At 38.1% G+C, this 24,626-nt stretch overlaps 1 protein-coding gene across 3 annotated transcripts in view; it reads right to left on the reverse strand.

Annotated features, from left to right (window-relative positions):
* The window catches only part of Adcy8 (adenylate cyclase 8), a 217,365-nt gene that overhangs the window by 150,949 nt on the left and 41,790 nt on the right, over positions 1-24,626 (reverse strand). For all 3 annotated transcript variants that reach the window (XM_028876027.1, XM_028876026.1, XM_028876025.1), the window contains exon 2: positions 16,711-16,860. In XM_028876027.1, coding sequence (XP_028731860.1) covers positions 16,711-16,860 — 150 coding nt within the window. The remainder of the gene's footprint in view (positions 1-16,710; positions 16,861-24,626) is intronic.

The following is a 24,626-nucleotide window of genomic DNA, read 5'->3' on the forward strand; positions in this document are numbered from 1 at the left end:
TAGTGTTAGAAGCTGCATTACATTAGAAAACAACCTAACGTATGGCTGTGTGTAGTCAGATGTGAAAAACTCTCGCCTATTTCAAATAGTAATACGTAGTCGTTTCCATAGCTACGTGCCTGGAACTATGCTGTGGTACAGAGTTCAGGAGGCTTTCTCAACACCATCCCTGACAGAGTAAACTCTTAATTTCCAATTCAATTTTATAATTATAGTATATTTATAATCATTGATATAAAGCTTATATACCCATTCACTAAAATTAAAAAGGAATGTTTACGTTGAGTTGAACTTTTCACATTAATTCAAGAATGTCATATTTTAGTAGCATTTGGAGTATCTAATTTAGAGGTTGAAAGAATAGTAGACCAGGACATCCTCAAACTCACAGAGATCTGCCTGCCTCTACCTCCCATGGGTTGGGATTTAGAGCACCTGGATGTGAAAACCAACTAGTTAATGAGCTGAATCATCACTTTTCCTCTTCGATGTTTAACTATCAACTTGGGTCCAATTTTCTGCTCAGATGTAGAACAATTATAAAAACACCTTTCTAATTTACACATGAAAACCATGAAATATCATTCTCAATCAAGCTTACCCAGACATTGCATGCAATACTCACTCATTCATTAGTTTTTTTTTTTCTATTGTTTTAGGGCACAAGCATGAGTTAACCTTCAGAGCCTAAGATACAATCTAATTTTCTTTGAGCTTTCTATCTTTCTGAATGGTGAACATCTCAATTTGCATCTCTTTATGCTTACTTAAAATCAGTTCAGTGTATAACAAGCTGATGACTTTGTTTTCTGTGGAACATGTTTTCTTGTTTCAAGAAAACATGTAAACTGGGTGTAGTGGCTCACATCTGTACTCACAGCACTCAGGAAGCTGAAGAAGTAACAGTATCATCATGAGTTCAAGGCCAGCCTGGATGACAGAGATCCAAGTCAGTTTAGGCTATAGAGTAAGACTTTGCCTCCAAAACTCAACTCCAAACCAATCTAATCCAAACCAAACCAAACCACTGAGCTCAACACTCCCAAGATGGATCTAAGCAAGGCACTTACTATGTGTCAGGATCTGTACATAACCATCTCATTAGATCTCCAGGACTGGTGAGGTAGATGTGTTTATTGTCACTGTTTCCTGGATATGGGGATCCAGGCAAAGAGAGGTTAGGTGATTGTCCCCAGACAGAGTAATTGGTGATCTCAAGTGACTACACACATCTGTGGACTCTGTGAAATGGACTTTAGAAAACATTCTTTTCTTATATGTAATGGATCACTTGAGACTCTCATGATCTTTTCCTATTACTATATAATCTGTTATGCATTATCATCTATTACTCAGGCATGTATCTGAAAAACTGTTGCTTCTCGAGTTTAGTATATCATTGAAGGATTTTGTGGCAGGCATTGCTGTTGCATATGGGGCAGGCAGCAGATCATCTTCATGCTGCCTTCTTGCTTGCAGTCTAGTTGGCTAATGGACAATGATGACTGCAAGAATGTATTAATGATATGAAACCAGAAATCAGCATTAGGTCTCTTGCATATTACAAAGCTTTACAAAATCATATATGCAATAATTAAAGTACTTTGAGGTATTGAGGAATCAAGACAAAATATTTACATGTTAACAGTGTGCAATAGATGTGGGTTCTATTGAGCTGAACTGCGAACTCTGCTAAACAACAGGAAGGAAGGAAGATGAATTGATGAAGTAGAGAGACCTGTAAGAACACGCTCTGCTGGCTATGCAGGCTTTTGAAAAATCAAGCATCCATTTGGTGAAAGAGGGAAGGGAAATGAATCTTCTATACTCACCAAAGATATTTGGCAAGAAGCTTTGTGGAAAATAGTCTTTAACTCAATCATGACTGTGCTCATCAATGGAGTAACTAAGTGATCAAATACCAGGGTAGATATTACAAGAGGAAAAATACATAGTCCTGCATAGATCAAGTGGCTTTCCACCAAATGGTGGAGATGTATGGTACATATAATTCAGAGAATAAACACTAAGGTCTAAGGTCAAGAGTCCCAAGGGGTGCATCTCCTGTGACTAGACTGGTGCCTAACCCAGTTATCATCAGAGAGGCTTCATCCAGCAACTGATGGAAACAGATGCAGAGACCTGCAGCCAAACATTAAGCAGATCTCAGGAAATCCTGCTGAAGAGAGGAAGGAAGGATTATAGGAACCAGAGGGGTCAAGGACATCACAAGAAAACCCACAGAATCAACTAAGCTGTGATCACAGGAGCTCACAGAGTCTGAACCAACAACTAGGGAGCCTGCAAGGGACTGTACTAGGCCCTCTACCTGTATGTGACAGTTGTGTAGCTTGGTCTTCTTTTGAGATTTCTAATAGTGGGAACAGGGGATGTCTATAATGCTATGGCTGACTTTTGGGACCCTATTCCTCATACTGGGTTGCCTTGCCCAGCCTTAATACAAGGGGAGGTGCTTAATCCTGCTGCAACTTAATATGCCATGTTTATCATGAGAGACCTGCCCCTTTCTGAACAGAAACAGAGAGGGGGAGTGAACTGGGGGGTGGGCAGAGGGGAGGTGAAGGGAAGAAATGGGAGGAGAGGGGGAGGGGAAACTGCAATAGGGAGGCAAAATAAATAATATAATTTAAAAAACTAAAACCTAAAAATAAAAACCAATAATAATAATAATAATAATAATAATAATAATAATAATAAAAGAATCCAAAGGGCAACAGACTGTCATATGGCAAAAGAATGAGAGTGGGCAAGAGACTTAGCCAAGCTGTTTTAGTAGCAGAAACATTGTTGAGATAATCTACTAATAAATTCTGTAGTAATGGCATGAAATGATTAATCTATCAATGAGGACAAAGCCTTAACCTTACGTTAAAGGTCATAGTTAATATTTTTGCTTCTTAGAATCTTATAATATAGATTAAATTTCACCATACAATTCAAAGGGAAAAGATCCTATTCAAACCCTACCTTTGGGGGGATGGGTCTCCCTGGGAGCAAGCTGATGTCACTGGCTTCCTCTGGCTGCCAGCCATCCCTGTAGGCACCTTTCTCCCAACACTGCTTTTGTCTTTACATGGCCCTTTCCTTGTTGAAGTCCCCCTTTTGCTTTTGGGTTTCTATCTATTTGTCCTTCCTGAAATAAGGGCACCAGTCAAAGGAGGGTCCACTCTGCTACAGTATGAATTCATCTTCATCTGAGACCGTCTGAAAAGACCTGACCTTAAAAGATCATCTGCTGAGGTTTAAGTGGAAACAGATTTGAAGGGAGACAATCCCTTAACCAAATATATAAGTCATATAGGTATGAACTAGGACGGTTTCTATTTTAGAGATTCAGTTTGGCAGAGAGTGAAGGGATTGTTGCAGAGATCTGGAAGAGACATAGGAAAAGGAGGAGAGTTAGGTAAATGGAGATAAATTGGCCAGTGGTTCAGATTATGATGACATGGGGGTAGCACTGAAATGCTGCCCTTTGCTAAGTCAAGAAACACATAGTCCAGGGAAGGAGAGCTCAGTGTTCTGGAGTAAATGAAATGGTCACTTCACCTTACACCAAGCTTCTTGTCTAGAAGCAGAGTCTTCATTTAGTCTCTGACTCAACTTCAGAGATTCTAATCACTAATCAAGAATAATTTCTATTTTTGTTTAAAGATCAACTTGTAATTTGGGGGCTTTCATAAATAATTTACAGAATTAAATGACATATTGCATTAGAGTAACCACCCACTGCACTGATTCACTGGTATGCTCTTCTGAGGGAGGATTTCAGTGTGCTCAATGCTCATAGCTTTCTGGTCCTTTTCAGTCCACCCATCACATCTGCTCTATTAGCCAAGTCCTCTCTTTACCATGAAGCAGGAATTATTGTTTCTGAACTTGTTTATACCATTGTATTCACTACCACTATGCTCAGATTTAGCTAAGTATGGTGTTACCAACAAAAAAGGAGTGTGAAAAAAAATAAGCTTTGTTTCTAAGGAAAAAATGGGTCATATTCTGTGGAGAGCTAAAAACAAAACAAAACAAAACCTCTTCCAAAGAAACTATTCTGATAACATTTCCTTCAAATGAGGCACTGGCAAAATATTAAGGAACAAGAGTCTAGAAGATTTTGTACCAAGATTTCCATGAAAGTATTCTTAGATTGCTTCCCTTTCTTGATGACCAATCTATCTTGAGTATGTGTCTTATACAAGATGATGGGTGTAGAAGTCCGGTCAATGGACCAACACTTAAATCCAGTTAACTAGGCTGTTAGCCCTGGGACATTTAAAATACATGTATTCATTTTTCTTTTTCTCTATTTTACTACTGCTTTAAAAATATGACTACAGTTGCATCCAGTACCAGCTCTGTTTAGATTCATGAGATAAATATCCCCATGTGGCTCCCCTACATCTCAAGGCTGGATCAAAGGTGTGGTGTGCTGTCATGGTGATTGATTTCTTCTTTCTGGAATGTCTCTGAAAATGTTAATTGTATGCAAATGAGCACAGGGTGGTGGCCTCTCTTTGAATAAGGAGGAGTATTTAAAGCAAATATTGCTCAAGGATGAAATATGAATAGGAACACAAATCACAAGAAAGAAAACCTGTACTATTAGACTCAGAGTATCTATTGCTGTTAAACTCAGGATGTGGCACAAATGGTCCAAGAGTCAACCATCATCCTCAGCTAACACCTTTGATGCCCTACTAAGTCAACCAGTGGACCCTGTACTTTCATAGGTAGTTTGATTTTTCTGGCCACAACCTTAAGATGTATGGAGTCTAATCTTTGACAGATGAAGATTCTCAGAAATTAGATGTTAAACTCAGGGCCACCTAGAAAAAGACTTAAAGCTAGATTCAAATCTATGTTTGTCTTTTCTAAAAACCACCTCCTACTTCAACCCCCACACCCATATACGAATGATGCATGGAAAGACTGCAAAGATGGAATGAGGAGTGGAGGACTACTCACTCACATGGAGTAAAGACTGTTCTCTAGAGCAAAACAGTTGTGAAGAGGAAATCACTAACCATTAACTCAAAGCCTTTGCTCATGGCTCAGCACTTTCCTGGCAGCTAGAAGGAACCATGGTGCTGACCTAGTATGGTGAAGCCATTTCTTCCAAATTGACACATGCCCTCCTGGAGGGGGAAGGAGACTCCTAGGACTCAGAAAGACAATAAAACTTGCAAGACTCAGGAAACTCATAAAACTTACCAGATCCACAAGATCACTCCCCAAGGTTGTAAAATAGTAAAGAAAAAAATCCCTAGTGAAGAAGACTGCATTATTGGTTGTGCAGGGAACTCCAGGAATACAGCCTTCATGAGTTATCCCCCACATAGAGGTGATGCAACTGCTTTTGAATTACTCATGCCCTTGTGAGTAACCCCAATAAACTCATTACTCCAAGTTAGACTTATATGGAATCATTTCTTTGTTCTGTTGTTGATATGCTATCTATGGTAAATAGATGTTTGCTCATATTTTGGCAGGAAAAGTAACATAGTCCCTTGTCATTGGTAGAATGTTGAAGACTCATAATGACATTGCCCACCCTACAATCAGGAAAGGTTCTCAGTGGCCACAATTCTGTGTGTGTTGTGTTCTCCCAGCAAACCGTGTGGTCGTTACTCATTCTAAGTCTGGCCAATTATATTTCAGTACCAAGGCTTTCAGATTGACTGAAGAACATTGTTTTAGACTCTTTAGATTGAAGTGGATATAAATGTGAGGCACTGTCTTTTCCCACAATGGGACATGAATAGCAGAGAAACTTATTTGGAAAGAAGAAGAGAATAAAGGAGGTGCAGAGGAAAAGGAACTCTCTAGATTTTCTGATTCTGGGCCCTTAATTCTTTCTCCCTCTAGTATTCACATATTTATAGAAGTTGCTGTGGTGGAGAAATACAAAGCTCTCTGTGAATCAAGGAGCTTGCCATTTAAGAGTGAAGATATAAGATATGCTACATATAATTCTGAGACTAAGTTGGAAAGTGTCAATCTTACAGAACTCCAGTTTACTCTAAAAATTCTACTTAAAACATCATCTTTTTAAAACAAACAACCGTATGTGTTTTATGATGCACTAATCTAACTGGATAGTAACAATACATGAGTTAATATTGTGAAAGTTCTGAAGGGAGATCTAAGAGAAGGGATGGAATTTTGGCAGGGGTTGACAAGATGGCTCAGTTGGTAAAGTGTCTGTCACGCAAGCATGAGGATTGAGTTGGGATCACATAAAAAAGCTGACCATTAGGCAGATTTCTGAAGTTCATTGGCCAGCCAGGCTCACCAAATCAGTGAGCTTTTGGTTCAGTGACAGACACTGTCGCAAAATAAACAAACAAATAAATAAAATAAAGGCAGAGAGTGATTGGGGAAGACACCCAGCATTGACCTGGTGCCTACACACACACACACACACACACACACACACACACACACACACACACACACGCACACGCGCACACACACACACACACACACACGCACATACATGTGTGCACACATACACAGACCACATACACAAACAAAATTTGAAAAGCAGCATACACACACACACACACACACTTTTTGCCTCAGTTTCATGTGCTGTCAATACTCATAAATGGTTGGTGGAGTTTAGATAGCATAGATTTCAACTATTTCTGCCATCACAGGAAATTGCAGAATGCAACATATTTGGGAAAGGATGGTGATTGAAATAACCTTTTACTTCTTTTACTTTTGTCTCTGAAAATGTACAAACAATGGAGATGTTGAACAAAATTTAACTATGCAGAGCAGATTGTTGCTAGAGTAGGATGGTCATGAATATGTTTCTGGCAGCATGTTGATGCCATTTCTGTAAAGGAATATAGAATCTGAAGGGGGACCAACAGAACAAGAGTTGACCGACATTTTTTTAAATTTATTTTTATTAGTGAGTTGATTAGTTAATTTTTCCCAGCCCAGTCACAGTTTCCCCTCCCTCTTCTCCTCCTGGTCCCTTCCCCCAACCTCTCCTCTTCCTTCCCCATCTACTCCTTCTCCTTTCTCTTCAGAAAAAGGCACTGAACCTCCAACCAGAGAGCTTACATGTGACTGACCTAGGCCCTCTGTACATATGTGACAGTATGTATCTTCATCTTTTTGTAGTACTCCTAATAGTGGGATCAGAGGCTGTCTCTGACTTTGTTACCTACATTTGAGACCCTTTCCTCCTACTAGGTTGCCTTGTCCAGTCTCAATAGGAGAAGAGGTGCCTAATGTTCCTGAAACTTGATTACCATGGCTAGCTGATGTACATGGGAGGCCTGCACTTTTTGACTGACATTCTTTTTTTTGTTGTTGTTTACTTCTTTTTTAAAATTATTATTAAGAAATTTTCTATTCGGTTTACCACAGATCCCCCCTCTTCCCTCTTCCCACCCCCAGCCTTCTCCCACAACCCATCCTCCATCCCAAGTCAAGATCTCCCTAGGGGGAGTCAGCAGAGCCTGGCACACTCAGTTGAGGCAGGTCCAATCCCCTCCCCTCTGCACCAAGGCTGTGCAAGGTGTCACACTCTAGGCACTGGTCTCCAAAAAGCCCGCCCATGCACCAGGGACAGATCCTGATCTGCCTGCCTGGGGCCCCCCCAACAGTTCAAGCTAAACAACTGTCTCCTGTATCTAGAGGGCCTAGTCCTGGATCTTGCTCTATAGACCAGGCTGGCCTGGAACTCACAGAGATCCATCTGGCTCTTCCTCCCGAGTGCTGAGATTAAAGGAGTGCACCACCACCACCACCACCACCACTACCACCACCACCACCACCAGCCCGACTGACATTCTTAATGGTCAAGGTTAGACTGGGCTCTTGTTTTTAGAGGACATGGACTTGAGTAATTACACTACAAGAGGAAAGCATGTCATAAGTCTACTCATTCATCTATTAATAGATGAAACAATATTTGGGAAACAATTAGTAGAGGCCACTACATGTCTATTGACTCTTGTTTTTCTTGGTTTGTCTTTTCCCCTCTTTTGAAACTGTTCCATTTCAATAAATCCATCCCATAGAAAAATATAAGGAGGGATCCAGAAGACTGTAGAAAGAAATTAAACCCATAAGGAGATGTACAAATAGAACTTCGATTAAGGTCACAAATCTGGGTTCAGAGGGAGTCTTTGTAGAGGGATAACAGTTGACCTGAGCACTCAAGAATGTATGAGGCTAAGGGTGAAAAGAAAGTCACACCAGGTAAGAAAAAAAAATCACAAATAGCAAGTATAGTAAAGGTGGAGAATATGCAGGAAACAGTGAATGAGAATAAAGAATATGAGATATGCTAACAGATGAGACTGAACTTGATGGGTGGTTTAAGGAGGGGATTGGAAAGGATTGAGAACAGCAGAAAATGACTGGATAGCAGGAAGATCAAGTGGATTTTATACTATAATAATATCTCTATACCTGGAGAAGAAATAAATATTTTGAGACTCTTCCACTTTTAGGCCAGCCTTAATTCTTTCTTATTATTCACCTAGTATCTGTACCTTTAAAAATATTCTAGGTGCTATGAGGCAGAGACTTGGATCAAACTAAGCTACTCAGAACTCAGTGAGGAACCCAACTTTGTTATTCAGTCTATTGTCCAAACCTCTAGTTCACACCACTATTGTCTAACAAAGATGGTAAAGGCAAACAGAGCTGTTTTAATACAGTAAAAACAGCTGCTGCATTTAAAAATAATCTCCTGCTGCTGTGACATATGGTATCATCAGAAACTTTATTCCAGTGCCCCTGGAGCTTCTGAGACACCTCGAAATGCCATGATTACCATAAAGAGGTTTATGCAATTCTCAAAGCTGAAAGGAAAACAATTAATTCATTTTAATATTTAAAATAAATATGGGCCATTTGGATCATTTGGGAGGAGAAATGGATTATGAAAACTACAATAATTAGAATCTAACTCCCCAAAGAGAGATGTTCCAAGATGTAACTTTCAGATGGAAAATTCCCCTAGCTGGTCTGTTCAAGAGGTGATTCAGTCTGTCCCAGCTTTTCCTAAATTGGATAAGAATGCTTCTTACCCAATTGCTAGCTTCAGTGGGGATGATTGTTTATGATTGGCACAGGTTTCCTTTCTTTTACACAGGACCTTTTTTTATAACCCACACCCGTAGAAGAGCAAGAAGAAAGCCAAAGTTCAAGTTCAGTATTATCCAGTTGAATAAATATTAATAAAAAAATGCTAGGTAAGTGTCAGAATATCAGATGAATGAGTTATAGAAACTGCTTTTACACTAATCTGTGGTGGTTATGAAACAAGAGATATATAGATGAAGGAGTAATAAGAAATGTTCCCCCTATAGGCTCAGGTATTTGAACACATGGTCCCCAGTAAGTGGTGCTGTTTGGGAAGATTATCGTTCCTTTAGGAGAGGAAGCCTTGCTGGAGGAACTACAACACTGGGTTGGGGTTTTGAGAATTTATGTCTTTGCCCCACTTCCTGTTCGTGCTATCTCTCTGCTTCCTGTGTGTAGATAGAATGTGATCAGCCAGTTTCTTGCTCCTGCCACCTTGCCTTCCCTATCCTGATGGACTCTCTCCCTCTGGAACTGTAAGATCTTTACTTTTCTGTGGTGGTTTGAATAAACATGGTCCCTTATAGGATCATATGGAGTGAAACTATTTGAAAGGATTAAGACATGTGGCCTTGTTTGGGTAGATATGGCCTTGTTGGAGGAAGTGTGACACTAGGATAGACTTTGGGTTTCAAATGCTCAAACTGCCCTCCCCCCTGCTGCTTGCTGATCTAGATGTAGAACACTCAGCTACCTCTCCAGCACTGCACACTGCCATGCTTCCCACCATGATGATAGAGGACTAAACCTCAGAAATTGTAAGCCAGCCCCAGTTAAATGTTTTCCTTTATAAGGAAATATATATGTCATGATGTCTTTACATAGCAATAGAACATTGCCTAAGACAGACATTCTCTAAGCTGTTTCTGTTGGGGTTTTATCACAGCAAAGTAAAAGTAACTAGAACAGTGAGTTATTGCCATAAAGTACGATGCAGTCTGTAAGGGAGTTAACATTCATAGCATCGTAGGGTTATGAGAAAAGTTTTGCAGCCCTACTTAGGAGGTAAGAACAAGTCTCATGGAGGCAAGGATTTCAGTACAGAAGAGTAGAAATGTATTACAAGGGAGGTGGGCTTTGGAGGCTGATAGAACTACACACCAGAGCTGGAGATATAGTTAATTTGGGAGAGTTCTTTTCTAGCATGTACAAATCCTTGAGCCCAAACCCTAGTACTATCTAAACTGCATGTATGGGTGCATTCCTATAATCACAGCATTTTGGAGGTGGTTACAGGATGCTCATTAAGTATGTTTGTCTACATCAAGAGTTCCAGGCCTGCCTAGGGCACTTGAGATCTTGTCTCGAGGGAGAGAGAGAGGGTTGGGGAGGGAGGGCAAGCTTCCTTGCTCATGGGTATTTGGAGAATTATGAGAAAGAAATGGCTGAGAAAGAACCTTGGAAGAGAAGATGAGGCCAAACCCAAAAGGCATGAAAGGGCTATGTATGGGATTAGCTCAATATCTTGCAGATAACAGATTGCAGATGGTCACTGGAGGGTCATGCTATAGAGATAAGTGACAACAATGTCATTATCACCATAGAGTCCTCTCTAATATTCATAGAACATTTAGTTTGCCTTGGGCTAAGCTATTCCTCCCTCAGAGGAGGGAATAATAACTGTGTTCATCTGTATGTTCATCATACACAATGCCAAGGTTTCCAAATGGGAGAAGATTGCCTGAATTTTCATAGTCAGGTTGCGTCATAAGTGGGATCAGAACTCAAATATTCTAGACACTAAAAAGCTTTTTCTTAACATCTACTCTTCACTAGTTCTGAACCAGGGTAGGATTCTGGGTTCAAGTAGAGACTGAAGAAGAAAAATTGGAGACCAAGAGATCAGGAGATCAGGATACACCACGATACTTAGGATTTATGATAAGAATTTTAAAAAAGAAAGAGGAGAAGGAGGAGGAGGAGGAGGAGGAGGAAGAGGGAGAAGGTAAAAAAGGAACAAAAGGAAGTGGGAAAAGATGACAAAGTTTTGTCTTTCCAACAGAAGGGGGACCAGTATCTTTTCAACTTTAGCTGCCTATTATATAAATTACAGCTGTTAGCATTTGAGACCTCTCAATAGTTTCTGCTTGATGTTCTGCCATTTGCTCTGAGAGAGGAAATGAGATATTGTAAATTTGTCACTTTCAAGAAGCTTGTTTAAAATCTAGTGTTTGACCTCCAGAAATGTGCATGAAATTTCAGATTCTCCAATGATAAAACCTGCTTCTCAGGACTTCAGACATCTTATTATGGGATGGAAATTACCAAGCAAAACTTTTCATGTTTGAAAAGTTTTATTTGGAAAAACAATTAGTAACTACCATTAAATATTGAGAGCATTTCATATTTATAGTCATATTCCATAACAATTTTAGGGCACTTCTTCATGGTATATATAAAAGAATGAGCCATGAAAACTACTTCAGGGTCTCATAGTTTTCCCTAATAAATAATAGGTATGATTGAGATACAATGTAGCACGCTATGTAATAATCTTGTGCATTCTGTGTATAAAGCATGTTGAGAAATGATCAGTTCATAGTTAACACTCAGGAGATTGTTTTTTTTTCATTTTTTTGTCATTTCAGAAATCACTTTATTTGGAAATAAAGTATTTTATTTATCTCTGCATACTGTATAGTTTCCCTTATCATTTACATATAAAATAAATATAAGGCATCTATGTGTAACTATTTTTATCAAGTTCTCTGCATTCCAGGATAAGCACACTTTCTAATTTCTTTTCTCTTTTTAATTATATTTTTAATTAAAATAGAATTAATTAATTTTCTCTTTTATTCCCTCTCTCCAGCTTGTCCCACATACCCTCTTTCCAAACCCTCCAGGTCCTCCCAATCTCAAATTGATTACTTAACAATATATACATATATAGCACATGTATATGCTATACATAAATATCACATGTGTACATATATATGTGCTGGCTAGTTTCATGTTAACTTGACACAAGCTGGAGTCACTGCAAAGAGTAAACTTCACTTGAGAAAATGTTTCCGTAAGATCTGGCTGAAAGGCAGTTTCTTAATTATTGACTTATGGGGGAGGGCCTAGCCCTTTGTGGGTGGTTCCATCCCTGAGCTGGTGGTCCTGGGTTCTGTAAGAAAGCAGGTTGAGCAAGCCAAGGAAGCAAGCCCATAAACAGCACCTCTCTGTGTTCTCTGAATCAGCTCCTGCCTCCAGGTTCCTGACCTGTTTGAGTTCCTGTCCTGGCTTTCTTTAGTGATGGACTACAATGTGGAAGTATAAGCCAAATAAACTCTTTCCTCCCCAACTTGCTTTTGGTCATGGTGTTTCATCACAGCAATAGAAACCCCAACTAAGACAATATGGATGCACAAATATATTAATACCATCTGCTGAATCTGTTTTATTTTGGTTGTTGTGTTTTTGTGTATGTGGTTTCAGGACTGTCCACTTGGTATTAAGTAACCAATAAGGAGTTCATTCCTGGGAGAGGATAATTCTCCCCCTCCCAGGAGTCATTAGTTACCTATAGTTCTTTGTCTAAGTGTAGGATCCCAAGAAATTTGGCCCTTCTGCATTAGCATGTCTATTAAAATGTCATTCTTCTGGGCTTGTATTTTCAGTGAATGGAAAGCAGCAGTGTTCCACCAAAGAAGTACACAATTTCCTGGAGGAAATCAGACAAAAACCTAGGACCAAACACTCAAGAGATTATCTATTAATATCCTCAGTAACTTAAGTAACTGAAGATCTAGCATTCTCGAGTTCCTGTCTGGGTGACAAAGAAGTCTTTCTTGACCCTCTACACTATGGATAAGTGCCTATAAAGACGACAAGGTGAATGAAGAATCGTGAGAATATTTATAGGTTAAACCTACAAATTGTGTTCTCTTTCAGGGTATTTTGTGTGCTTTGACCAGGGTAGAGTACCTCACTGTGCTGAATCTCATTCATGGGTCATTTTGGACAGTGTTTCTTTTTAGGGAGCTCTTTGGATGCTTGTAGTTTATCTGTGACCCAACCACTATTGCTACAAGTATATTTGGAGATGTCTGTCTCCTTCCTTATCCGATAAACGGTAAGTCCAGGGGCTGATGGCTGGCTGCTATTATGTTCCTAATACTCAGCCGAACCCTCCCTCTTATAACCCATCCACAACAAATAAGTCTGCTTGTGATTGGAACAAATAAGTCTAGATACTCCCTTTGTGCCCTACCACAAGATAAAGCCAATACTTGAACAGCCCTACAAAACGCAATCATTTATGTTCAACCTGGCTTCTTCAGCTTTGACTTTTAGTTGCAAAAAAATACTGTTAGGATCCTTTGAGATATTATCCAGATAGCATTCGCCATCTGTTACTTAGGCTCTTCTGGTACCTCCTTTGCATCGTAGAAAATTATGAACCATTAGAGTATTATAATTAGCTCTAAGAGGTAAATGAGGATATATTTGTCAGTGACACATAATATTTTGAAAAATACAGAAGAAGTGTAATGATGGTGAGGTCTAGCTGCCGTGTACTTAAGGTGAGCCTCCATTCTCCCTAACCTCCAGCTAAATAGCTCTACCTTATTTCAAATGAGACAGGCCAATTCATAATGTTTTCCCAAATGAGTTCTCTTGGGACTAAGCTGAATTGGCTGAGTCACATAAATAATTATACAAAATAACACTAATGGAAACTCTTCAGTGACTTGCAAAGGCATTGCACACAATATTTCAAATTGTTAAGGAGGCTTTTCAGGCAGGATATTATTATATCCTTGCTGTGGATGAAGAAAAGAAGATTCAGATTATACTCAGCTCACTAAAATAGTAACCAGAGAAAGTTTTCAAATCCAGGACATTCTCATTCAAAAACACGTGTGTTTTCTGCTGAACTCCTTTGCCCCTCTACCACAAAGGATGTTCTCAGGGATAATGGAAACCTGCAGCAGAGACCAAATCTCAGTGAGAAGTCACTTTGGCATTGAATGATACAGTGCCAGTTATCTTAGATCCTAGGAGAAGGGGGTAGCAACATGCAAAGAATATTTGATTGTATCTGTGAGCATGGGTCTATAAGATTACAGAATATTTTGTTTAATTCTTAAAAAAATAATATACTAAGTGATAGTTTTTCTTGCCTCTCGTCCATGAAACCAACAAGAATTTTGTATTGCGATGCAAATACAATGCTGAAGAGATACTACTGATGAATGCATGTGTACCCTAAGGATGAGAACTTAGTAGTGTAGGTAGCTCCACTAGGAAGCAGTAGACTGAGGCACAAACTCTACTGGTCTTAGGACTCTTTGCACTTGGACAGTTTGCACTGTCATCTTGACACATTTCTTCTTCCTTCTATCAAATAAAAATATAATCTAAGGAGCTGGAAAGATGGATTGGCAGTTGAAAGAGATTTTGCTACATAGTCATTAAGACTAGAGTTTGGATTCTGGCCCTCATATAAGAAGCTAGAAAAACTCTGAGGATCAGAGACAGGTTGATCTCTGGGACTTGATGGTTTCCAGAGTAGTCAAGAAAATTTCAAGTCCTAGGTTCAGAGAAAGACTCTGCCTCAAAAGGTGTAATTGGAGAGTAATAGAGGAGGACACCTGACATCCTTCTATTCTCCATGTACACACACAGATAAGAACATCTTCCCCCCTATACACATATATATTCACACACACACACACACACACACATACACACACACACACACAAATTAAAAAGTTAATTATGATAAGGAGTGGCAGTAGAAGAATCTCTGTAGCAAGTTAGATAGCTGTATTATAGTGATAATAAGACACTTGGAACTGAAGAACAGGAAAAGACAAAACCTTAAGGATATGAAGGCACAACTGTCATTGTCTCCAGTATTTCATAAACATTGTGAAGAGCATGCTGAATGACTCATGGTGGAACCTCAACACAGTTCTTGTTGTGATAGACCAACTGAACAGTTGAATAAATTATTAACATGGTGAGGCTTTTTTTTTTTTTATTTAGTTGGCACATGTCCCACAGAAAGAGTGACATGTTAATCTGGCAACAGTTCTGCTTTACACAGGAACATAATACACACTCCTGGAGATCTCTATTGTGCAAAGTGCCTTCCTTTGGGGAAATAATCTCTCTAATTGATCCTAAGAGTTATCCAGAGAACCTAGAGTACAGCTATTAAGGAGGTTTTGCGATTGTTTTAGGTATTAACTTAGAAGTTTCCTTTTTTGAATTCCCTAACATTGATGCAGAATCTATGGGATCAGTGGTGTCTTCTGTGCTGGGAGTATTGGCCTGGATGATTGGACCCAACTTGTCTGCCACATCCATTATAGCACAGACCTGGGTTCCTTGACTTCTTCATGATTTTACCAAACTCATGCCTAAAAAATGCAGAATCTTCTATTTCTCCTCATAGCTACAGTGTAATGTCTCAACCCATTAAGTGAAGACTTAGGATGTGTTTGTTACAGTGTACACATATCTGGAAGAAGAAGAAGAAGAAGAAGAAGAAGAAGAAGAAGAAGAAGAAGAAGAAGAAGAAGAAGAAGAAGAAGAAGAAGAAAAGAAGAGGAAGAAGAGCCCACTCTCTGGTACAGCTAATATGTCCACTATGCATACAACTCCCAGTAACATGTGTATTTAGGAGCCTGTATGTTGGTTCTAGAGCTGGTTTTCAGTACACTCTTAATATTTTCCTCTAACAATTGCTTTCAAAAGCAATGGAATGTATGCAGTTTTCACATCTGAATAGCTGTAACAGGAGCAAATCTTCATCTTTTGAAAGTATATCTCATCCTAGAAAAACATATTATTTGCTACAAGCTATTTTTTTTCAGTTCCATAAATCTTCCCAATCAGCATGTCTAAGATTCTTCTTTATTTCAACATTTTTTTCCAAACAGAAACTTATTTCTGCAATCTTCTAACCCCATCTAAATGTCTTTGGTCCAAGTTTGGCTTCAGGTTCACTGACTTTATTCTGTGTAATATCCCTCTCGAAACCCAGGGTGAAGTATGAACAATTTGAAAAACATCAGGGTCTTCTATGAGTTTATAGTATTTGTTTGTTTGTTTGCTGAGACAGGGTTTCTCTATGTTGCCCTGGGTGTCCTAGAACCAGAGCTGCAGACCAGGCTGGCCTGGAACTCACAGAGATCTGCCTGTCTCTGTCCCCCTCCCCCAAGTGCTGGGATTAAAGGCATGAGCCACCACTGCATGGCTATGAGTTTAGAGTTTAAATTCCAAATAGTGAAAAATTATCTGAAATAATAATTTATAGTTTTAAGAAAGAAGGTCGATATGAGGGTGCTGGTGATTTCTAAGAATGATGGCCTGGGTCTCAAATAGTCATGTCAGTTACAGGTACTAGGGCAATATTTAGTAAGTTTATTTATTTATTGTAGGGAACAATTAATGTGGAGGATAACAACCTACTTTGACTCAAAGTCTAATATGAGTATTTTAGACTCCGGGATCCCATGACTGAGACTTGAAGAGAACGCTTGCAAAGCAGGATGTATTTGGAAGGAAGACAGATTCCTGGGATAGGATAGAAAGACTGTCTTGGTGACATCTGAGACACAATCTTGCATTTGGTACCTGTCTTTGGTTCTCTGTCTCCAGGCGTAGCCTGGCCTCCACACACCTCCGTGTCTCCAGGAAGGCCTGGCGCTGGGCGCGGTCTGACAGGTAGCTGATGAAGATCCCAGCTGTGTTCATGCACATGAATAGCACCACCTGGGCCAGTACCTGTGAGACAATTCCGAACATCCTGGTTAGATGAGTCAAACAGCAAAGATGAAGATAAGTAAATATTTTAGCAGGAATCTCTTTCAATAACCTACATGTCTTGTGTCACGTTGGTCGAATGAAACTTTTCATTCTGATCTGGAATCAAAAGTCACTTTTCAAACAGACATTTCTTGTCAACTCTCCCCAAAGAAAAACTGCTGGTTTTGTCCTCAAGTCTAAGCCTGAACCTTCTTTAGAAACTGGAGATAAGAAAGGCTGTGAGGTTCTTCACTTCACCTCACCTTCCTCCATCATTAACTGGAATGTTGGGTCTTTAACAGGCTAGGGATAGATGGAGTTAAGGAATCAAAAAGGATCAGAGTGTGCATTCACTAATGATGAATGTGCTATGTTTTGATGTTACTGCAAAGCATGCATTTACTATTAGTAAATATGCCATATTTTTAATACTGCTCTAAGGTTCTCTATAATAGAATCATGACTAGTCACCAACTCAAGATAAAACAAACACAATCCATAATGCCTAGCACAAGGAAAGAATCCCTAAAAGGAGACAGATATGGTGGCTCATGTCTGTAATCCCAGCACTCAAAGGGTTAAGGTTGAAGGATTGCTGTAAGGACAAATAAGGACGTGGAGACTTACTATTAATTATGAAAGCTCAGCTTAGGCTTGTTCCTAACCAGCTCTTATAACTTAAATTAACCCATTTCCATTAATCTACATTATACCTTTCCTTCATCTGTATGTTCAACTCCCTCCGTGCCTCATTGGCATCTCCCCCCACATCCAATTCATCTCCTTTTCCTTTCTCTCCCAGGAAATCCTGTATTTACCTTCTGCTTAGCTATTGTCCATTCAGCTTTTTATTGCACCAGTCACAGCAATACATTTTCACATAGTATAAAAATATCCTTCAACAGATTGCTACAAGTTTGAGGCTAGCCTGGGCTACTGTTTGAGACTATATCTCAAAATAAAAATAAATGAATAAATTCTTAAATGAAGAGAACCAGTGAAGAGAATCTAAAATTTGGAGTGTGGGTAAAGAATGGATCTGGAGTTTGGGGAATGCTAAGTAAGTACTCTACCACTGAATTACTTCTCAGTCCCTAAAATTATTGTATAAACTTTTTCCCTGAATGACACATGCACATGGTAGATAAAAAGTGATTGAACTGAGGATTAAGGATCAGAACTGAGATTGGAACTGCAGACCAAGAGTCAAAGATTTTCATTTGATTTCAACTAAGTCAAACATTTATGAGGATGAAACCAAATGAAAACCACCAGTTCCAGAAAGTGATAAGCTTACCTAGCAGTCACAATTTCCCAAACATAATATAAAGTTATATAGCATTGAAGGAGATGTATATCCGTCTCCAGAGAAAAGATGATCAACAGAGACACCCATTCTGACTTGAGCCAGATGTCAGAATGAGCGGTCACAATTCATCATACAGTGCTTTTAACTGCTCAGGTAAAGACAAGGGCGAGTATGCTACCAATCAAAGAAAAGACAAGGAATAAGCAGAGAAACAGAAAACCCAGGCTCACATCAGCATACACACATACAAATTCTAGTCCTGAAATTAAAACGTTCACTGAGTGATGTTAAGACAGTACATTAATGAGATAAGCATCAGTAGAAAATGCCCATTGTGAGGAAAAAGATTTTTAATGGCTTTAATAATGTGCGTGACAATATTAAAAATTCTAACATACCTATAACTTAGATTGTCACAGGGGAAGGAGAAAGAGAACATGGCAGAAAAGTTGTTTAAAGAACCAAAGTTTTTACCGATTTTTATGAAAGCAGTTTCAGATTCAAGAAACTCAGTAAGGTCCACATAGAACAAAATTTCATGTACACATGGAAGCCCAAATGCTAAAAGCCAAAAACAATCTTGTAAACAGTCATAGGACAAAATTAGACATTTGAGATCTACTTTCCAGTATCAGACCAATTTCCAGATTAAATATGAAGAAGTAATCCATGTTATTGATGAGATGTTTCTAAATATACCTACACCAAAATCCTGAAATTTACAACAAAATAAAGTTAGTTGTGTTGCATAGATAATAGTTTGTTTGTTTTTTGTAAGTATTACAAGGGATAAATAGGATCACTATATAACAGGAAAGAGTTCAATGTACCAGGAAAAGGAAAAACTCCTAGATTTTAACACATTTAATAATATAGTCTCAAAATACATAATGCAAAATAAGATAAAATCTGTGAAATTATTTATAGATCAATATCAGAGGGATGTATTTCCAGCAATTATTATTATTTTGGGGGGATGTTTTGAGACAGGGTTTCTATTTATAGCTTTGTGCCTTTCCTGAAACTCACTTTGTAGCCCAGGCTGGCCTTGAACTCACAGAGATCTGCCTGCCTCTGCCTTCCAAGTGCTGGAATTAAAGATGTGTGCCGCCACCACCTGACTCTATTTCTAGTAGTTATTATATCAAAATAATTAAAAAGCAAGAGATAATTCTTCCAATTAGTGAATATTTCTTTCAATTAATGATCATTAAATGAAGTACAGCATCTAACAATTAGATAGTTGAAATTCGTCATAGCTAAATACTGAAAAATGTAAACACATCTTAAGACAAGACCAGATGCTAGCCTCTTCAGATTTTAAAGAACTTCCATCAAACAAACATAATGAATGACTACTGTGGTGGTTTGAATGAGAATGTACTCCCACAAGCTCAGATATTTGAGTCCGTTGTTCCCATTTGGTGGCACTGTTTGGGTAGAGTATAAAGGTATGGCTTTTCTAGAGGAAATATGTCACTGGAGGTGGTCTTTGAGGTTTCAAAAGCCTTGTGCCATTCCTAGGTCACTCCCTCTGCTTCCTGCTTGTGACTAAAGATGTGTTCCCTCACCTCTTAGCATTCAACTCCAGTGGCCATGTCTGCCACCTGCTGCTGCTATGCTATCTCCACTACTATGGACCCTAACCTTCTAGAACCATAAACCCAGATAAGTCCTGGTGTTTTATCACAGCAACAGAAAAATAACCAGTACCCCTATAATGTCATCAAGTTACAAAGCAATGCACAAAAGAACCATCGTAAATTACTATGTGCTTAGAAATTAATAAAAATTTTAAAATCCAAATAACTCATTGATCTAAGAATACATCATAATCTTCTAATGGACAATGATGGCTGGAGAACCATGAAAATACCACAGAACAAAACTTAGGAGTTTTAAAAAAGAAAAGGTTGAAGATGAATGTGCTGGCCACTAAACATAGAATTATCAAAATCATACTAAACCAAATAAAACAAAACCAGCCCCAGGATAAACTCAAAGTATATATAAGGAAAAAGCAATACAGTAGGAACAACAAGCAATGAAATAAAAAATAAAGTTAAAGGCCACTAAACTTGTTTCTTTTCTGCCAAGGACAGTAAAACAGAAACATTTCTTTGCAAGCTGAGTAAAGAGAAAAAGTACAAAAGAGCAGTATTAAGGATTAGAAAACCAGGAAATTAAAGGCTTTGAAGAATTTAATAAATAATACTGCTAATTATGGATTTTAATGTGAGTAAGATCTCAAATACAATTAAGATATTTCTGAAAGTGCATTGTTTCTGAAGTTGACTCAAAAAGAGAGGGAAAAAATTTAAATATGTATAACCATAATTAAAAATCTTTCCACAAGGGAGACAACAAACCCTGATAGCTTCAACAGATAACTATAAAACAATTGTGAGATAAATAATCTAAATATTCTATCTCTTCCAGAGAATAGAAAGTAGGGAATGTCCCCTAACTCAGTTTATGAGGCTGTCTTATTTGCAACAGAGCTGGCTTTGAACTTGCAATTCTCCTGTCTTAGTTGCTTGAGTGCTTAGATTGTAGATGTGTGTCACAATGTCTACCTTGGACTAGCATGATGTTGATATGCTGAAACCAGTATGTCTGGTTAAGTTACTACAGGTAAATTTTGTTTATAATCATAAGGAGTTGACTTTTTAGACATAATAATAACAAATAATTGAAGCCATAAATGTATAGAAAAGATAGGTTGATTAGGCTGAGTTTTTTTCTAAGAATTTGTGGGTAATTTAATATTTTTAAATCAATTAATATGATTCACCATATATACACATACATAAAATATTCCATTATATAAAAAGCATGAGTAAAACTCAATAGTTTTCTTATCAACAAAATTCTCAGAACAGAAACCAACTTTCCTAACTACATTGTAGAATATTAGAGTCAACAGAAACACAAATACTTGAAGCAATATGGCACTCAATGGTAAAAGCTTGAAAGCATTTGCTTAAAGATTTGTAAATTAGTTACTACTACATTTAACTGCATGTTATAACTATAGTTGTCACTATAATACTATTCCCAAGTCCTGGCCACTTCAACAAGAAACAAACAAGTGAACAGGAATTCCTTAAGTTTACTGAGTTATTTGCAAAGGGATAGTATTAGAAGAATCATGGCATGACTATTTTCAGATGTGATGACTATATGTGTGAAAAATCCTGAAGTCTCTACAGTAAAATTGTTAGATGAGGAAGAGTTAAGTAAGGATTCCAAGTCAAAATAAAATTGATTGCATTCCTATGCTGTGGGACAATCTTTTTGTACAGTATTACTCTCATTGGTTAATAAAGAGCTGGCTGGCCAATAGCTGGGCAGGTAGAGGTTAGGTGGGACTCATGGACAAGAAGAGAACATGGGGAAGAAGGAGGGTGGAGAGAAGCAAGATGAACATGCCATGCTGAAAAAAAGGTACCACCACATGGCAGAGTATAGATAAGAAATATGGGCTAATTTAAATTGTAAGAGCTAGTTGGTAACAAACCTAAGCTATAGGTTGATCATTTATAACTAATATTAAGTCTCTGTGCATTTACTGGGGAGCCAGTGGTCCTGACAAAAAAACCTCCACCTACATGCCTATCTACTCATGAACCTATAACACGGAAAATAAAGAGCCTCAGTGCACTGGATGAGCATCTAAAAGTCAAGACTGATACTTATATAGTGATACTCAATTCCAGAGTAGGTATGGACCAACTTATATAAACTCGACAATTATTTTTCTTCCTTTTTAAAATACATATATATGTGGTATGTGTATACATGTACACATGTCTTTTTGCATGCATAATATGTGAGTGTGCATGCACATGCATTCATATACACAGGGAGACACTAGTTGACATTAGGAATCTTCTTTGATCGCACTCCACATTATTCTTTCAAGGCATAGCCTTTCCCCTGAAGCCACAGCTACCTGATATGGCTAGTCTGGCTGGCCAGCTTGTGCCTTGGATACCGTGTCTGTGTTCTCAGTGAAGGGCTTATTGGTAGGCCACTATACTTACCTGGCATCTACATGAATTCTGATACTCCCTAAGGTTTTTTTTCTTTGGGGGACTTTTGAAAGTTGTTCCCTCTGCCTGTGGGTGCCTCTCATGAGACTTCTTGTCTTGCTGATTTCTTCTATCACTCATTTCTACTTTTATTGTAGTTTTCCCAGAGATGTTCCCTAACCACTTTATCATAGTCAGATTTCTCTGATATTTGTGGTTCTTGCAGCCTATGTGTTCATCACTAATTATAGTTACATACTTATTTGCTTGTCTGATGTTTATAAGCCACAGTGGATTTTTTACTTCTACACATACAGACATGATCGTTTCTCAGCTTGACTGATACCCATGGCCTTGCACAGTAGATAACTGTTCAACAATGAGTCTATAAATTGCTCTGCATTTCATATATGCTAAGTATTTGATGAATGGCCATGAATTAATGAATAGCTTCCTTATGTACCACTAATCATCATTTACAAGATATGGGTGGATGATGATCTTGCAGTGATAAAGTAAAGACATCAAACAATATTCCTAACAAATGTTAATATAGCAAATGTGTTAGACAGTGAGTGAATGCAGGAAAGATCAGAATGAGCCATTTCAGTAAAGGAAAGCTATCACTAGCTATATAAATACTACTCAATTTGCTTTACAGTTTTAAAAATATTACACTAAACATGGCATATGCAATTCTCATGAAAGAGTTTATGAATATCAAATACATTTTTCTACAAGACTGACTGCAGTGGGAATTGACTAACAGTAACAAATGCCTTTATGTAACAATAATTAAAATTGTACCAAAAGAGGTACTCAAATGAAAATTAATAGAAAAATTAAAGTACATGATAGAGAAATACATGAGCAAAATTATGCCAGGTTTGCATATTATGTGCATAAGTCAAAATGGAAAAACATTTCTAGAAGAATAAATGGTCAATGACTGGGGGGAAATTGATCAACATAGTCCTGTATTTTTATGTGACAAAATCAATGCCAACAAGTTTGGGTTAAGTGTGAAATGAGACTTTAGACAGGGAAAATAAGATAGATAGAAACATTGTTTAGTAAAGGAAAACACACACTGAGAAGAATAGAGTCCAGAGGCAAGCCATCCTCCACAGGCCCTCAGTGTCTGGACATCACTGATCTCATAAATAATTTTATTATCAAGTAATCTAATCTATCTCATGTTATCTAATAAGAATCTAAGAATATCTAAATCATTCAGTTATTATTATGCTACTATGATGAGGTAAATGCTGCTTTATAGTGGCAATAGCATTTGGGATTTCAAGGAGTGGCCCATGTTAGTGCTGTCTCTGTGCACTCTCCCGGGTTTGTTGTGTATTGTGATCTGTCCACCTACACAGTTTGACCTGGGCCCCTTCTGTCTTACTGTATCTTTAAAACACCTCTTACTCAGAGCTAATATGCCAAGCATTAGATGTTGAAGAAATACCATGAATCAGTATTTTATCTTATTCTTAGATATCTGTAAACTTTACTAACCTATATTAATGTATCCATTCAAGATTATTTACAGAGCAAGTTCTATGAAAGTGAAAAAGTTTTCCTTTTCTTTTTCTCACATGAATCAATGTGTGGTATGGGTTAGTGTATGTATGCCTGTTTGCATGTGTGTGGATGCATGTGGGTACATGCACTTGCATTAGTATAGGTGTGGGAACTTGGGTTATCTTTCCACTTATTTATTGAAGCAGGGTATCTCACTCGAACCAAGAGCTTGCTGATATGGATATGGTTAGCTCTGCTCTCCAACTGCTTCTGGCATCTTCTATCTCTGTCTCTGAAGTGCTGGAATTGCAGGGGTGGGCTACCAGATCTACCTAACATTTATGTAGACTCTGGGGATCTGAACTCTGGTCCTCAATTTAATCACAGTGATGGCTCAGGTCTGACATAGCTTTATAAACTAGTGCAAAGAGAATACAGCCCATTCTAGAAGCAGGACACAGTTAACAAGAAAACCAAAGAATAACATATGGTGGTCACAGTGCTAGTCATGACAAAAGAAAGAAAGAAAGAAAGAAAGAAAGAAAGAAAGAAAGAAAGAAAGAAAGAAAGAAAGAAAGAAAGAAAGGAAGGAAGGAAGGAAGGAAGGAAGGAAGGAAGGAAGGAAGGAAGAAATGAAGAAAGAAAGAAAGAAAGAAAGAAAGAAAGAAAGAAAGAAAGAAAGAAAGAAAGGAAGAAATAAAGAAAGGAAGGAAGGAAGGAAGGAAGAAAGAAAGGAAGGAAGGAAGAAATGAAGAAAGAAAGAAAGAAAGAAAGAAAGAAAGAAAGAAAGAAAGAAAGAAAGAAAGAAAGAGAGAATACAGCATCATGATGAGGATAATGGAGTTGCTAACTTCTAGGAAGTTAGAAACATTCTACAA

The sequence above is a fragment of the Peromyscus leucopus genome, chromosome 20 (genome assembly GCF_004664715.2).
Source record: "Peromyscus leucopus breed LL Stock chromosome 20, UCI_PerLeu_2.1, whole genome shotgun sequence".
NCBI lineage: Eukaryota > Metazoa > Chordata > Mammalia > Rodentia > Cricetidae > Peromyscus > Peromyscus leucopus.